Below are 18,471 nucleotides of genomic sequence, written 5' to 3'. Positions count from 1 at the left end.
ACCTGCACCTGCACCTGCTGCCACCGAGAGGCTCTAAAATTTCTTAATATGGATTCCTTTATTGGGCCTCAGGCCCTGATTGTGAAGCCCGCCCGCCTGCTAATTTGGCCCACTCTTGATTTGGACTCCAAGCACGTAACCAGAGAAATATTATATATTTTTTAGAAAAATTATAAGTTTCGTCAAAAGTCGTGATCTAAACTTTAAAAAGAGAAAATTTTTAATTTTTTAATTTTTATGTCTAGGTACCGACATTCAATTTTATATCGATCTTAAACCCATTAGACATTTTTTCATTCTTAATATCACTTTTTTTAAGATTAAAAAAAGTCGAATTATCAATTCAATATATTATTTGATTAAATACTCGAGCACGAGTTTTAGTAAGCTACGGAATGTCTTGTCAAATATTCAATATGATTCCACAAGATCTAGTTTCGTTCAAGTAACGTCTTTAGCACGACATTTTGAATCTCGCGTGTCTACCATTTCACCACAAAGACATCTTGAAAGTGAATCATATTCTATGAATAGATATTTTATAGAATATATGATAAAGGTGGAGTGTTAGAGTATTTCTATTGCTCAACCATGTCATATAGGTCCAAGTGTGATGTATCGAGCATGTAAATTGCATTTTCTTTTTATATTTTTGATCTATCATATATGTAAATATATATAAGCTCATTTTAGGTAATATTGATATAAGAATAGTTTTTAATATTGTTTCATTATGTTTAATTGTTTAGATTTAACCTTTCAATATAGTTTATATATATACACACACACACTACAAGAATTCCAATAAATCGTTGAAATTTAAAGTAGATGAAAGACAACGTAAAATTATTTTGAAAGTCAAGTTTGACCAAAATTCAAGTCGTGTTGTGCAAGATAATCAAACTTGATGGATGGAAATAAAAATATAGAAAGTTCAAAGTTGAAGAACGGAGAGCAAAAAGACTGGGCAACTACCTTATATTTATATATTATATAATTTTTACAAGTAGTGCAAATGTTTCTTCTTTTGTACAATTACATTACAACACACATTATGCCTAAATCAGCCAAGTAGCTATGCAAATTACAAAATAATAAAACAACTTAAATGAAAAATCATGACCCGAATCATCAAAATTACATTCCTCTTGTTTTCTGTTCTTAGCGAGGAAACTAACTAAAGTACAATTAACTAGAAGCAGCTCCGTTTCAGGGTTCTTGCATCAATGGCAGACAAACTAGTTACCTCCTTTGGAGCGTGTAGATTGAAATCTACACTTGAATGCCAATAATTACAGAAAAATGTCCTACGAGTTGAACTTTCACCGCTGAGATTGCACGAAGAACCAGATTCGGGTCCTCGTTCCTCGGCAAGCCAACTATAGGGTGTAACCAAGTCGGTTGACGTAAAAGCCTGTTTTTGATCCCAGAATATCTGAGGATGGAGTGTAACATATCAATCCAAATGCAATGTAATACAAAGATCATAGGTGCACATACGTGTAGTTTTTTAGCATCAAATGAAGTGCAGAAAATTCTACCTTGTAAATTCTTCACACTTTAATTCCTTCTGCCTGGCCTGTTGTAAGGAGATGCCGACCCTGATAAACTGGAAACTGGTCTTCTCACAAATGGATGATTAAGAAGATCAGCAGCAGCAGGACGGTCGCGCGGATTAACTTGTAGGCACTGCAGAATAAAATCCTGTCCATCTTTTGAGAGAGACTCGGGAACCGAAGGCGCTACACCTTTTCCGATCTTAAATAGTGCCTGCATATGCTGAATTCAAAGGATAGCAGTTTTAGAACCTCACGAATAAAGGTTATGCTTTCTCCTACCGTAACAAACAAGAGAAGTTTGAAAATCACTGATGGACAAATAAAGTACTGAGCTGCAAGTTTCAAAACCCCTTAAAAACCGAAGATTGGTAGCACACTTTGTGGGCCACTTTTAGCTTAAATGTTGTTGGTTTCATTATGTTTGGACTAGTTTTGCACACATAATTATATATTTTTGCAGAAATCAAGCAAGTCGGAGAAATTAAAGGAGTTAAACGAACTACATCAAGGAAGACATATTTTGAACCATCGCACCATGAAGCAAGTAGGAGTGGAAAAAATTGGAGCCTAAGACCTGCGGGGACAGCGTAGCGCCTTAATGTCATCTATAATCAAGCCATATCATCCGAGTGGATAGCGTTTCAACGCTGCCCTTGAATGCCTCAACGCTCCAAACATGGAGGGTCAATGCACAAGAATTTCTATAGAGTCTCAATGCCACAAGTACCACATATTAGGGTACAACGTCTCAACTATCACATGTTCTTATAAATTTAGAATTTGTGTGCCACGAAGGGTAGTTTCTGAAATTTTTCAAATTTTACACCCATTTGAGATAGAGAGAGCAGATTTGAGAATTGGAGGAGGATTGATCAAAGAGCTAGAGATTTAGACTTGTGATTGTGGAGATCGGGGACGATCGATCGACACGGATTTTTCTAATTTTGTTATGGAACTGAGATTTTGTTCTATTCTTATAAATATTAGTAGCTAAATTAGTTGTCTTAGGGATTGATGTAGCTACCGGATTTATTGAGTTAGATGAATTAATTTTACCTTTATTGGTTTGTTCTTAGTCTATTCGTGTATTTGTTTGTTTAATACCTTTAATCTCTTAATCACGGATTAATTGTTTGTAAATCTTAATCTTACGCTCAAGAGGTGGTTTATATTGGAACTTGAATGCATGACTGAGGTAGTTTTAAGATTGCGAGATTTAGGAGTACTTTAGAAGTTAAAAGAAAAAGACTCAAGGCCTTTGATTGTTAACGGAAAGGGATATTGGTTTCTTTAACGAGTGAGAAAATTAATTGTGGTTAGAAGAGATCTATATAATATGTGATTTTTTGAATTTACTGACTTAATAAATTCAACTGTTGAAGTCAATTTCCTAAGACTCTTTTATCATAGATTTTTTCTTAGTTTTTATTATTTGCATTGATTTTCTGGGTTGATTTAACCCATTGCTATTTGACGATATCGGTATTTACTTATCACTTTTATTAAAACTTGACTCATACACTTGCGGTTTAACTACAATCATATTGGTTTCAAGCTGTGAACTTTCAAATCCAACAAATAACAAAAACAAAGTTTATACATGGAGCCAGAGAAGGAGAATAGAGGTGTCACTTACACTTTCGAGTTCCGAGTATGGAAGCTTTCGAGTTAACATTTCTAGAACTGTACACCCAAGGCTCCAGATATCGGCCGGAAGACCGTATCCTTGGCCCTTCCCATTAACCACCTGCATAAATCACGGCATCATGGTGAAAACGTCTTTCAAATAAACTATAAAAGAACAATATACTTGATTCATTTTCTTGACTTTAAGGAAGAAGGCAAACCTCAGGTGCCATCCAGAATGCAGTTCCTTTGCACGATTTGACATCATTCAATTTTGTTGCCTGAAAAGAATAAAAACAATGGTTTCAAGAAACGAAACTCAAAAACTCAACCAGGCCAAGAACAGAAATAATAAAATGGATCGAGGAAAAACCTTTGCCAAACCAAAATCTGCAAGCTTCACAGATCCATTCACATCCACCAGTATGTTAGCGCACTTGATATCCCTTTAGACAAAAATGAAAATATCAGACTAAAAAATAAATTAAATAATTATCTATACAGAGAAAACAAAACAAAACAAAAAAGGCGCTCAAGGGAGAAAAGCAATCCATACAAGCATTAAGAAAAGATTTACTTTTTAAAAAAAAATAATAATAAGAACGTCACTGAACGAGAAATCTATAAAGGAGGGTTATGTTATGCTGTTGGACAGACTATATAAAATCTCCAAAAATAATTTTTAAAAATAGTAGAGCTAGACAAGGATGTTAATAATAATGTGGAATTAAATATATTCCAGAAATTAATTTAAACTATCGGATAACCGACTTTGGCTGCTGCCAGAATGAACAAGTGAACAACAAATAATGTTAAAAATCAGAGGGTGGTACAAGAAATGGCGAAAACTTATTGATTTTCTAACTAGGGAATCACATGGGGGGATCCAGAAACATGAGAAATTTTTCACAAGGAAACCAAAATAATGTAGCACTGAAGTCTCAGACTATGATCATATCAAGACTAATGATATGTGAAACTCGTTCAGACCATAGACCGATATAAAATAAAGTACAAAAGTTTTTGCATATCAATTACCAGTACTGCAAATTTGGAAGAACTTCATTCGCCACTACAATTCATAATCAATAACATAACAGATTCATTTGTATCACCTGTGAACCACATTTCGCTCATGAAGATACTTTAAACCAAACAGAATTTGTCTGGTATAATTAGAAACGTGGGAGTCCAAGAGATGAATCCTCTGATATAGGCTCATAAGGGAGCCTTGAGATACAAGCTCAAGGAAGATATAGAGTTTTGACTCATCCTGCAAATAAGAATTAAATAAAATATTAACTATCTGATGTGTGAAGTTTCAATAGTCGAGTAGTAAAAAATACAGAGATTAGAAAACTAGAGTAAATTACATATTAGATAACCGTACAAGGATCCATGATACGGCCTGATCTTAAAGCACAAATTTAAAAGAAAGAAGGAAGGCTGATTGGGAATGCGCACTCCAACATGAGATTTCATTTTTTGATTCATAATAACACATGCTCCATACCCAGCACAACAGTGCAGTGCAGTGCATCTACCACAATACTTCTAAGAAGATGGAAAAATAAAGTAGAACGAGATTGAACAATTAGCATGTTGTAAAGCTTGTACAATAGACCGCCTTACACATGGTAGGAAAAGTGCATGGGCGTCACATAATGAAGTAGCCATCAATGTGAACCTCGAATATCGAACATTTTAGCATGTCAAACTTGTATGCAGATATCAATTCAGGTAAAGCTTGGAATTCGCCCGTGATTCAGGGGGCAACTATTAGGACTCTACATATCCTTCGTGCATACTCAAGTCTAATTAAAATGTATTAGGTTATCAAAGAGACAGGGAGGAAAATCAGTAAACAGGAAATGTATTTCATTTCAAATAAAGCATATGCTAATAAAAGACTTCAAACAAGATACTTTAGTCTCTAGGTAGAGTTAGAAATAAATTAAAACCTGATTAACAAAAATAATTAAGCACTTCTTTTTTTGAACCACCCCTAGATGATTTCAAATGCCTAGTAACTTAGATTCTTCAGGATGGAGAAGGCCAGTACCGTATGCGTGCCGTAGTACTGGACTATGTTCTCATGCTGAAACTCACTTAGAAGTGCTATCTCCTGGAAGAAAAGGCAAATGAAGAAAGGAGGAAAGCAGGTTAAGAATAAGAGATTATCAAGGCTTCATTAGGAAGAGACTGATAAGAATATCATCAGATCATAACAAATGACTTTACAGTATGACAAAAATGTTATCGCGAACTAGTGTAAATCACCTGCTGAAGTTGATAGATACTTTGTCTTCCTTGACTGTCTTCATCAAGCAGTGAAACTTCCTTGAGTGCAAAAAAGGTCCCGTCCCTGCAGAAGAGAAATCAAATCAGATAACCAAAATACTATTAGAGCTTCTGACCAAGATTTTCTACGCAACGCAGATGAGTTTTCCGACCGAAAAGTGTGGTGGGGTTTTAAATGAGTTCTCCTTCCTATTAACAAAAGCGTATCAGCCACAGGGAAATTCTAGGTATAAAAACTATTGTCCTTTCCGATTCCCAGATTGAAAATGCACAGAGAGATCAATCGTGCGAGGCAAAGATTTTCCTATCCTAAAGGACCCGAGAGAAAATCAAAGTTGCAGGGAAAAAGAAGCTAAGAGATACGTGACATACTCTGAAATTGCTTCGAATACTGCTCCAAATGAACCGCGCCCAAGAAGCTTTCCCGTTACCCAGGATGTGATGATGGGTTTACATCTCAAATTGGGTGAAATATTTGCAGGCTCCGTGGTACTGCTCGAAGAATCGTCGTCATTCGAAGTGAAGGAACCCCAATTCGATTCCATGATCGACTCCCCGTGCCGGACTAGATTTCCTTCTGCTTCTCTTTCAAGTAATGGTTCGCTGCGCTCTCGTACTTCATCCTGTTTTTCATCTTCCCCATCAACTAATGGAGCAAACGATTTCAGAATGTCCCAAGTGGAGCAATCATTATAAACTGGAAGCCGCATGGCCGGCGGCGGCTTAAGTAGGGGAGGCCGAGCGCCATTGATTCCACTTCTGGAGCTACATCCAGTAGCAGTAGCCATACGGCGCTCGTTTAGCTCGCGAAGTTCGGTTTTAGGCGTCTCTTGCTCGAGGGTAATTCGAACTGAATCCTTAACCCTCCGACACAGTTCCTCTTCCATATCTTTGTCTTCCTTATCCTCCTTCTCCTTACCCTCCTCGCTCTTCGGGCTGTCCATGGGATGCAGCCTAGACCTCGGTAGAAGATCCGAAGAGGAGAGAGCCTTTCTGGCCTCCCAAGCCGCCGTCGGAATCGCAAAGTCTTCGGGGCCCGATAGCCCCAAACTCCAACACAACCGATAAAATTCGTCGTCAATTCCTTCAACCCGGAAGCTGGACGGATCCGGCGATTCCATGGACCGAGTGTAGAGAGACCTAGTGGAATCCTCTTGCGAAGAAGAGGAGGACGCAGCGTCATACTCGATGTTCTTGGCCGCATTAACCCGGCCAAGCTTGGGTTTCCCTCCGATTTTCCTCGGATCCATGCGCTTGGTTCGCTTCCTAGGAGAGAAAAACTGAGGCAGATGATGCATGGAGACCCAAGTCCATTAAACTACAACCCACCGGCGACGGCACGAATCCCCCGATCCAATCACCCCCAACAACAAAATCCGCCGCGAAATTCCAACTCCCAGAATGAAAAATCGCTGGAAATTAGAATAGCCTCCAAGTTTGAGGAATTGAAAGCAGGGAAAAAGAGCAGAGAGAAAGTTTGAAAGACTGGTAAACGCCGGAGAGAGGAAAACGCGGTGCTACGTGGAAGTAGAAGTAGCCGAATGAGCCGACGGCGATTGGCTGGCAAATTGGAGGGACCTCTTTCTCTCTCTCCTAATGCCTTGTCGGATACCGAGTCCAGTCCAGTACATTTCTTCTTACTCCCTCCTCTCGCTGACGTATCCCCTTACTCTCGCAGCTTACGCTAATTCCCTTTTCTTGCTCTTTTCTTTTTTGACGAAATCCAATTCTAAAGAGGAGCAAAATTGTGGCTCTCCTTTGGCTCATCCGTGTTGGTCATATTCCTTCTTTTTATTGAATGTTCATTTGAACGATACCATATTAATATTCATGGAATTTTATTTCAAATTTAATTAATTTTGAGAGAAGTGGCCACCTTATTGTAAATCTGAAAAGAAATAAATATAAAAAACCTATTTTTTCCATCATCGTCTATAAATTCATAATTACCACTCACCCCACTCTCTCGAATTCAAGTACAATTATATTTAATTTAAATTATACTTGAATTTAGTTGCGTTTATTTTAGGAAACTTGAATTTAGCTGGTTAACATAATCATTTTTGACGATATTTTGTTATTTAGACAAGTTATATTTCGAAATATGACTTAACTTTGCTTAAATTAAAATTATGATATTTAAATAACTATATGTTTTAACGATAAAGTGGAGTCAAAAAGTAACTTTGCATTTTAGTCGCATTACAAATATTGCTTTTGTACTATTTTTTGTTGCAATTAATTATTTCCGTGTTTTAAATATTGTCATGGTAAGTAAAGTTTGCCAGTTAGTTTGGAAAAAGTACATTTATTATTTACATCTCTTTTTTAGTTCAGGTAAGAAAAGGTGGCGTCTACTTTACTATGAAAGGAGACCCCAAAAAAGGAGAGAAAAAAAGGTTAATTCTAAAGGCAAAAACACCATTATTCAAACGGTACAAGAATGTATGATTTTTTAAAAAGTATTAATTATGATAACAAAATTATTTGAAAATTACCCCAAACTATATGAGAGTTGTTAGTAACCTTTGAACTCCCCATTTGGTGAATTACTTTCCCAGATTTACTAAATCATTATATTCAAAACTTTAAAATATTTTCAAATTCATAAATCATTCCTAAACTATAAAAATTGTTGTTAGATTATTACAATTTTATCGGGAAAAAAATTGATTATTACAATTAAAATTTTTTAATTATATAAATTTTGAAAACTATGATATTAGTCGTCGTAAATTTTGGTTTTCAAATTGCTGTTGAACCACATCTTGATTTAATGGAAAAAAAAGTTGTAAACTGTTTAAATTTGATTGTAATAATATTTGTAATTCATTGGTAATCCACAGATTTTTGCAATAACTTCTACAATTTTCAGTACAACAAGTGTGGATGAGAGAATCTGAACTCATTACCTCTTGGTCAGAGGCATTTGCGTTAACAATCTCATAGTTCTAAAAGTTGTATAATAATATTTGTAATTCATCGTTGGTCTAAATATTTTTGCAATATAATATTTAATTGCAGTAATTTTATAATCATAAGGAGATAATTAATCAAATTGAGAATTCAATCCAAGTAATTAAACAGTGGTTTTACCAATCTTTTAAAGATAATATTATAAAAATATTAAGTACTATGCAACCCACCTAAAATTTAGATAAATCAACACCAATGCAGTTGTAAAGATCTTCCAATTTAGACAGGAAAAAAAAAAGAAAAAATTAAAGCAAAGTTATAATAAAATGAGATCTAGAAAGATCATATGATTATTAATATTGGGCTATTTGTGTCATTGATTTGATGCAGTGCCCAAAAAAGACGGTGCTTTTATTGACTAATTTTTATTTTTTTTTGGCAAATGGCGTTAAGGAGGATCGTCATTCATTATCCACGTTTGCTATATTTTCCCTTTATTTTAGCAATTATCTCCCACTTCCGTACTTAAAAAAATAATTAAAAATAATAATAACAACTATTTCCAACTTCCAAGTGCGGAAAACCTTTCCCCAAGTCAATAAAACCCACACACACTACTGTTTACATTACAATACTAAATTAAATAGTGCTCACATGTATCTTAAAACAAGTCTAATTAATTCTAAACTAAATATAGAAACAATTTGTTCGACTTGTAAATATAGTAATACTTTCGCTCAAATTATGCCAATTAAAAAGTTTAAAATAAATTTGAAATCTTATATATATATATATATATATATATATATATATATATATATCATTGAATTGTCACATGTTGAAAATTTTCTAGAATAAATCCTCCTGTTGTCTATGGTCTGTTTCCCTTTTTCTTTAAATTTATTAATTTTTTTCTTTTTAACGCGTATCGTCGAAGTTCGAACGCACAACTTTCAAACAGACATACATCTTTTACCGTTGAGCTATTAGATTGTATTATTAAATTATGTTATTTGAATTAGATAAAGTTTAGATTATATTATTTGAATTAGATATTGTTTGAATTATAGATATATTTTAGATTATATTATTTGAATTAGATATTGTTTGAATTATAGATATATTTTAGATTATATTATTTGAATCATATATTCTATTTTAATTAGATTTAATATTTGAATTATATTAATATAAATAGGTTACTAGTTTGTATGAATTCGATCTAAAAATTTATAAAAGGGCTATGCTAAGACTGGCACTTTAAGAAAAACTTTTAATAAGTCGATGAACTTTTAAAATTTTTATATATTTTCTATTTAATTACAAAATTTAAATAAACCTATGAATTTTTAATTTTGTGTGACAAGGATCTATGTTTTTCATTATGTTAGTTTAGTGTTGCGCTACCAAATATTTGAGATTGTCTCAAATTCAACCTGTCATTTAGTTCTTAAATAATATAGTGTTTCACGAGATTAAAAAATTACAAATTTAATCACACATGCATGTACTATGTAAAATAAAAAATTTAGAGTCAGTTTGATGTAATTTTAGAAACTAAAATTGTAATTCAAACGTATTTTTAATATTAAAATATTTATAATTGATGGAATCAATACAATATAAAACATTTGTATTTTTAGTATAAATGGGCTGGGGAATTCTAACTCATGAACTCTCTTAGTTAGAGATAAGTAAAGTATCTCAAATAAAACATTTGCAATATTATAATTTAACATTGATTTTAATATAATATATATATGTCGACACGTTAAAAGGGATTTATTTATTTATAGAAAAAGGGTTCATTTAATATGTGAATAACTAAAAATGAAAGGGAGTGAACGAGTTGTACTTACTCAAAAAAAAGTGAAGGAGAAAAGTAAAAAGAATACGGAAAAAGAAGCACATGCATTTCATTAGAAACGGGGCCTAAAATCATGGGAATACAAGGAGAATTGTTCAAAAGTTGTTACGTGTCCAATAAATAATTTATATACATATCTATACAATACATAAAATATATTTATATTTATATTCATCGGAGATAAATTTTTTCTCCTCATTTTGTCCTTCATGTACATCTATCTACTCAAGACTTCTTCAAATTCTCATTATTTAATCTTTTTTAAAATATCAATTATAAATTATTCAAGTTTTTCGCTTCAAAACTTTTCAATTTTGTTGATGCGTGGATCTCTACCTTTCAATTTTCTTCTTCACACACACCTAACGGGAACTGATACCTACAAAATTAAATCGATCTTAATTGGTGTGACCTTAGTCACACAGACTCTGATGCCTAAGTTAGCAAAGGAGAGCTAGGAAATAGTAGCTTTCAAGCATGTTACTTGCCTCCACAGGGTTAGGCTGCACTGCTATTTATAGCCGTAAGGATGATTTCAGAACCTTATGTAGTCGAGCACTAATTCGGAGTTGCAAGGCCCAATGATCGTTTATCAACAGAAGAGGGTGGATGCTGGGCTCGGCCCCGAATAGGTGTACTGTTGAACCTCTTGATGTAAATTAGAGTGGAGGAAGCCTAAATGGTACCTTGGCCCAAAGGCCAAGGTAAGAAGCTGGCGCCTCAGTGTCGAGGAGGTCTTGGTGCCGTGATGCTCGGTGCTAGGTCATCTTTTGGTATGGGACGGCCCGTTTCGTCGCGGGTCGGTCTTCTCTAGTCGATGATCTTGGGTCTCATTTTGGGTCCTTTTTTTTTTCTCTATAACAAACTTCAAGACATATTCATTATTTTTTATCCCATTTTTTTCTCTTTAACACAGAGAAATAAATCTTTAAAATTTTAAACAACGATTACACTAATCAACAAAGACTCTAAATTTTGCAGAAGAAAATGAGTGAAATTCAATTATGTCCCACTGTCTCATTCGCATAATTTTTCTTTATTTATAATCTATCTAACTTATTGCTGCCAAAACATGTGCATGAAGGGAAATTAGTGGGTGAAGCCATCCATGAAGGCTCAAAGACAAATTAAGGATGTTAAAGAGCTAGGGTTTTGTGAAAAATAATAAATGTCATTAACCACTTATTTTAAAATGTTGTTATTTAGTTTATTTTTTAAAGAAACAACGTAACATTATAAGTTTTCATTAATAAGAAAGGCATTCAAATAATTAATAGAGATAGCAAATTTGCTAACCCAGTCGATTGCAAGAGGTGGGCAATGGTGAAACTCATCTCATCTCTAAAAAGAATAAGTTTCTAAGAATATTTATCTCTATCTCGATAATCTTTTATTTTAATGTTTTAATATACGGCTTCTACAACTTTTCAAAAAACATAAAGCATAAATAATTACTAATACGTTTGGAATTAAAACTTTAACATTTCACGTGCGTTCCTTGATAGTTAAAATAAATTGATGGATTTTTTTATGCCGTGTTTAAAAATTAAAATAGATAATTTAAATCTTTTTATACAATAAAAAATAGTAGATATTAATTATCACTTAATTATTATACTAATGCTGGCTAAGAATTAACAATCTAGAAAAATATTGAGAGGAAATGGCATAAATGGCAAAATAAAAGGCCGCATTCTTAAATATAGGATCGAATTTTACATTTTTACTAATTTTATTTGAAATAAAAGAAAAAAACTATAACATGAGGGAAAAAAATATTTGATTAAAATAACTATAACATGAGAAACAAAAAAGGTAAGGTTTTTTACTTTTTGAACAAAAATAATAGAAAATTAGTGACATTCTTTAAAATGCATAATATAGTTTTGTCATTCAATGTAAAATTTCCTCCAAATTCAATTTATACCTTAAAACTAAAATTATCTAAGTTTATGGAATAATTTGATTAAATTGAACCTCTACAGTAAAGAGTAATATAACCTTACCAAATTTGGGATAAAATTTAATTGTTTCCTCCTTACAATTTTAAATTTAATTCCATATTTTATCCATATAATCAAGTATTGTATCTATCTAACTGAAGTTTGACATAAAAACAAAATTTTAAAATTTATAGAAAAAAGATGAAATTTAAAATATTTGAGAAAATAATGGGTTTTTTTTTTTGAGTACCAAGAAGGGGTCGTTATTGAATTTTTTGACTTTTGAAATTTAACATTTATGCCCCTAAAGTTAGAAATAAATTATACTATTATGACTTCAGTTCATGGTTGGGCATAATTGCAACCATCTTGTAGTTTTTTAGTGGGTTAGGGTTCAAAATTTAAGTTTTAATTCCACATTCTTCAAAATTCAACTAACACAGTTGCATATTGCAACGATTTCATAAATTTGAGGGAATTATTTTTATTCATTTTTTGAGAATTAGTTCTTAAATTTGAAGTTCGAAAACTTGATTACAAATTGTAACCATCTCTCTAATTTAAAAATAGTTTTTACATTTTTATCCTAAACTTAAAGCTATGTTAATATTTAATATATTCCGTTATCACTTATCGCTAATAAACGAACAACCAATATAAAAAACGTATTTACTGAATGTTAGATGGGACAACATAAATTGACTTTCAATTGAATATGATTTAAACATGGGAAAGTTTTAAGAAATAAAAATATATTATATCCTAAAAAATATTATCAAATATAATCTACTCTAAGACTCTTAAATAGTTATTATCCATCTGATAGAAGAAAAAAAAAAGAAAAGAAAAAGAATGATTCAGAAGGAAAAAAGAAAAAAGTCAAAAAAAAAAAGGAAAGAGAAAAGAGAATAGAGAATTGTCTCTTTCATTAAATGAAAATGACATCGTTATTTTTTTCAATCAATAAAGTGTATGTTCAAATGAATAATTTAAGACACATAAATGTCTCGCAAAGAACAAAAATTAAATTAGAGTTGTCCATCTAAAATACAGTTTCCGGTGTAGTTTCATGAAATCTTTTTTGAAAGCAATTTAAAATAATATTATTGCTTAATTGTTTTATTTTTACGATATTTATATAAACTACAATATTATTGATTTTATTTTTAAGTTTGGTATTTATTAATCAAATAACCACGTAAATAGACTACTTATGTTGACGTGAGAGCAAGCCCATTTGGCAGACGCGGTCTTTGTAATTAATAGTCCTTTGAGTTTGGTGTTAAAAAAATAGATATCAACAAATTGGGAGCTCCATTTTTAATTCTTGGAAATTCCAGTGGCAAAATAGTAAACGACTGACAACCTTTCTTCTTTTTATTTTCCTCTTTACTTTCGTTTCGGAAATTTCTGAACTGTTTCGTTGCGGAAAATAATATGGTAGATTGAAATTGTGGCAGACGAGACACAGAGAAAAAATTAGTGTCGATGAAATATTATGAAATAATAATTACATTTCATTTTCTAATTTCTAGAAATGTTAAATAGGTTGTTTCGATATTGCGACATTTACATAAATATATTTATATATTTAAATTGGACGATCAAAAAGTGATTAGTTATAAGATAATTAAACTATCATTAAGTCTTATTTACTAATTCAAAAAATTGACAGTAATGTCAATATATGTTCGTGAATTTTTTTTCGAAATATCTATTAACATGTCTCTAAAATCGGGACTTCAACATTCTCATCAACATGTACATTTCAAACCATGAGCGTAACCTAATTTGTTAGGAATGAACATATTATATATATATGTTGCCTATGAAAGTTGATTTTATGATTTTTTTAAGTATAACAAGCATGGTTCTAAATATTAGTCGACGTATTCATGTTTCCATGGTTCGATATCGACATGAGGGGTGAATCGATATTTCCATCATAGTACAAAAAATCGACAAAATATGAAAAATATCAACAAAATGTCACTAATATATACATAATATTAATATTAATTATTTTTAACTAATTTAGAAATAGATAAAATGTTTATTTGTTAATTTAAATATTTTTTACGATTTTTTAATTTTTCTAACTTTTACATAAATATCCATCAACATCGACATTTTTTCGATATTATTCCATGAAATTAAGACATCAACATTTCCATCGACATCAAAATTTAAAACCTTGATAACAAATAGGGTGGGAGATTCAAACTCACGACATCATAGTTAAAAGGTCGACTAAAGTTAATTTTATGATATTATTGTTTTTGTAGGAAAAAAAACAATTAGACAGCTGGAATATGGACGATTTTATCGTGCCATTTTTATTTCGTTCTTCAAACATAAAATATAATATAATGGAGGACACCAAAAAGTCTCACTCGTGACACTGAGACTGTAACCCCACCCCCACTTAGTGAACTTAAATATTCAATTTTACCAAATCCAACCATTAATGAAGAAAGGATAAAAATATTACTTTTGGTCCCACTCCCCCCTACTTCTACTTTATTTTGGTTATCAAACCATTTAGTCTTTATATTTTTAAAAATGATTAAACTTAAAGTACGTAATAATTTAGTCTCTATAATTTAAAAATTGTAACAATTTAATACCAACCGTAAAAAATCTCATCAAAATTAAGTGTTAATTCTTATTGTTTAACAATTTATTATTTATAAAATTATAAATACATTTGGTCTCCCATCACTTAATTGATTTACACAAATGTAAACATATTTTTCATGTTAGGAGCTAAATCAGCACGAACTTTAAACTATAGTGGTTAAATTGTTACGTATTAATGTTTATGAACTAAATTACTGCCAATTTGAAAATTGAAAGATTAGATCATTACAAACGAAAGTTTGTTAACTAAAAAAATTACTTCAATAGAAAAATATAAGGACCAAAATTATTTTTTAACCATAAAGAAATCAAGTAATTATATATCTTCAAAATCAAAATAGAAAAGGGTCTAGAAACCAACCAACAAATTATATAAAAAATAAGACAACAAATATCCACGCATAATATAATCTTATCAAACCAACAAAAAACGTTCCTGTCTATACTTAAATATTTTACAATAAAATATAAACATTTATCAATTTCATGATTTATTCAAGTTGGAAATATTCAAATTAAAAATATTTTTTTGGAAAGAAAATGCGAGTCCTTCACCCATGAAAGCCTTGGAGACGACGCAATTGATGGCTAAATGGGAAAGAAAAACATATTCCAATCATTGAATAGCTTGGGTTTTAAGAAATTCCATTGGGTCAATTGGCTTCTTCTTTCTTTCTTTATTATTATTTTTGTTATTCGTAATATTTATTTTCCAACAATTAAAAAAAAAAAGGCAAAAGTCAATTGTTGGGAAACATCTCTAGGTGGGTTGAATTTGATAGGAAGTTTCATGTCTGTGGAATGTCAAAGTTTTAGGTCGTCTTTTTTGAATTTTTGCATATTGCGGAATTAAAAAGTTGTTTGGATGCATGAACAAAAGGAAGATAAATAAATATATATATATTTTGTAACCCTATTACTTGTCTGATTTTGATACGACATGTTTGGTCATAGGTCTAAACTTAGTTTTGTTTACGCATGGGATTTTAATACTAATTAATCGGATATTAATTCAATTAAATTCAGGTTGGTTGATAAATTTTAGTTTTAAAATTAAAAGAAAATAAGTGTGGGCATAGATGATTGAACTCTCGACTTTTAAGAGATAGCAAGATGCCTTAACAATGACCCAATTAATCATGCAATAATATTGCGTTAGATATTTTATTTTCAAAATTACTTAAAGATAACTATTCAACTCTATATAGTATAATGTAAATTACAAATTATACTGTTTATTTTAAATTATTTGATAAAAGATTAAGAGGAACCATTGTTCTAAAAAAATTGTGTGGAAGAAAGTATATAAAAAGAATTGCAAAAGAAGTAGAATAAAAATATTAAATTGAATAAGAGGATAGAAGCCACAAATTATTTTTTTTTATAAAATAAATTGATGAGATAGAAATCAAATAATAATATTTAAATATTTGTTTGTAAATATGTCAAATTCTTGAGAAAGTCAATTTCAAAAGCAACGCTCTTATGCGGGAATTTTGTAAACTAGCATGATGGAGAAAGTTGGCAAGGTAAAATATAAGTCAAGCAATGTATATTATGGGCCAAAAAGTAGAAGGTTTAAATCTCTATGTTTTAAATTATTAAACAATAAACTTTACCAAACACTTGTTATAATTAAAATTCTTCGGCGATTACTTCTAAAATCTCGAGTAACGAAAAATTTCATTATTATAACTAAAACAAATGATTCTATTATATATATTTCTAAAAAGTGAATTTGAAAATAGCTCAATATGTTAAGTCACCTATGTCCGATCAAAAAGTCATAAATTCGAATCTCACACCCATATGTTATGATAAAATTATATATATATATATATAGACATCTTTTCTCTTCATGCGAGTACATTATTTAACAATTATTTGAATAATTGAAAACTCCTTTCTCCATACATTCATTTCATCACACAATAATAGCGACCCTTGATTGCAAAGGTAACAGAAAATTAGGAAATGAGAATTGACGTTCAAACTCCCCTTTCATTTTAAATTAGAAAATAAAAAAAAGTTAGATAATAACAAAGTCCTTCCCATGGTCAATCCCTAATTTTTTCAAGAAGGACCTATTTAGTAATTTTCACACTATTATATCTTTTGACCTAAATTTAAAACTATGATTCAAACCAGGTCTTAAAAGAATCCAAATTTCTTTTCGCTAAACCATAAGGTTCAATTGGAACTAGTCATATGTATGTGATTGATGTTGGGTTAAGACTTTTAAGGGGAAAAAAATCCAATGATAACGGGTGAATTTATTTGGCAGGGGACACGCGTGTGGGCCTTGGTCTTGGCTTGCCTCACACCAATTTTATAAGCCTAATACTGAGTCAATGCTTATAGACCAACTTCCCAAAGGTTATTCTTCCGATGTGGGACAACAAAAGGTTTTAATATTTGTCATTCCCAACACTTTGTTCGATTGAAAAAATAAAAGCCCTTATGTAATGCCCCAGGCCTAGGATTCAGAATCCAGATTTGACCCTAATCGCCCTGACATTCTCCCTGCATCCCTTGCGACCCGACTGCACCACCGTCTAGTTCTGAGCTTACGTAGACTATCCCTACAGACCAACACGAGTCCTTTCAGCATACTTTGTCCTCACTACTCACATGCTTCCTAGTAAAGCAATTAGGATGTTATCTAGCAGAAGATTGCTCTTATGATTGAACCACCGAAAAGAAAGGTGCACCTTGTTATTATAGGTAGTGACTATCTATTCTTTTAAACCTTTCTTGACTATTCTTCTATGATCTCAAGATCTCTCTCATTCAAATGTGGTATCAGTTCATTCATGTATCTTCTTCTCTACTCGGGTGTCACATGCCCACCAGCTTTCGCTTTGGTTCGTCCCCAAACTACATCATATTGGTACCATCTGTAACGCCCCAAGCCCAGGATTCGGATTCGGATTCGAAATCCTGGTCTGAATCCAGGACCTGGGGCATTACACCAAGTGAACGAGATTGGAAAATCTATGTATTAGATATAAGGTTTTATTATTGGAAAACTCTATTTTTTTGCTAAAGTTTTTTCGATCTTAACTAATGTTCGACACGTGTGAATACTTGTAATAGTACATGTGCCCGTAGTAGAGAGAGTGTAATGATAAACAATATATACATGCTTCTTAATGTCTCATTGGCTTGTTTCTCTTTGTGATAATGATCGTAGACTGCTATGGAGAATTTAAAAACTTGGAGTATTTCAATGGAGTAATTTAGGCCTGTTATGGAGGATTTTAATGGAGTAAGTTAGGGTTGCTATGGAGGATTTTGAAAATTGGGATATGAATGATTCGTTGGAAGGAAATATTTTAGTGTAAATGTTGAATTTTTTTCCTTTTAAGTTTTTCTATCATGGCAATCATGTAATTTTTAATTTCAGCTCCTCTTGAACGAGCTAGAATCTATAACCAAAAAACACCACTCCAGCATAATTCGACTAAAAATAAATAAATTTTCTAGTTTGGTTAACACAACAAGTGGAGGCGAGAATTTAAACTCACCACCTTTTGATTATAAAACATTGAACTAAGCTCAGGTTAGCATTTTACTAATTGTTGTACTTTTTAGCTAGATTTTATCGGCCTAAATTTTA

At 31.7% G+C, this 18,471-nt stretch overlaps 1 protein-coding gene across 1 annotated transcript; it reads right to left on the bottom strand.

Moving 5' to 3' along the window:
- Nucleotides 1-961: 961 nt before the first annotated feature.
- On the bottom strand, nt 962-7,131 carry LOC111011891 (mitogen-activated protein kinase kinase kinase 1). Its single transcript, XM_022285863.2, has 9 exons — nt 5,859-7,131; nt 5,466-5,550; nt 5,248-5,310; nt 4,301-4,458; nt 3,559-3,631; nt 3,407-3,466; nt 3,196-3,306; nt 1,542-1,779; nt 962-1,435 (listed from the first exon to the last, which is right to left on the bottom strand). The coding sequence occupies exons 1-8, from the start codon at nt 6,782-6,784 to the stop codon at nt 1,561-1,563; spliced, it is 1,695 nt and encodes a 564-aa protein (XP_022141555.1). The 5' UTR covers nt 6,785-7,131; the 3' UTR covers nt 962-1,435; nt 1,542-1,560.
- Nucleotides 7,132-18,471: the final 11,340 nt, after the last annotated feature.

Source organism: Momordica charantia, assembly GCF_013281855.1.
Source record: "Momordica charantia cultivar OHB3-1 chromosome 4 unlocalized genomic scaffold, Mcharantia_2.0 BLBB01000004.1, whole genome shotgun sequence".
In the NCBI taxonomy this organism is placed as follows: Eukaryota; Viridiplantae; Streptophyta; class Magnoliopsida; order Cucurbitales; family Cucurbitaceae; genus Momordica; species Momordica charantia.
This window is presented reverse-complemented; position numbering and strand designations above follow the sequence as displayed.

What these genes read in the sequence shown, in the direction of transcription:
- LOC111011891 (XM_022285863.2), bottom strand. Translation starts at nt 6,784, where the DNA reads ATGCATCATCTGCCTCAGTTTTTCTCTCCTAGGAAGCGAACCAAGCGC. An exon ending in GTATTCGAAGCAATTTCAGA is followed by an intron (nt 5,551 to 5,858) that starts GTATGTCACGTA and finishes TCTCTTCTGCAG; the next exon opens with GGACGGGACCTTTTTTGCAC. An exon ending in CAGATTTTGGTTTGGCAAAG is followed by an intron (nt 3,467 to 3,558) that starts GTTTTTCCTCGA and finishes TATTCTTTTCAG; the next exon opens with GCAACAAAATTGAATGATGT.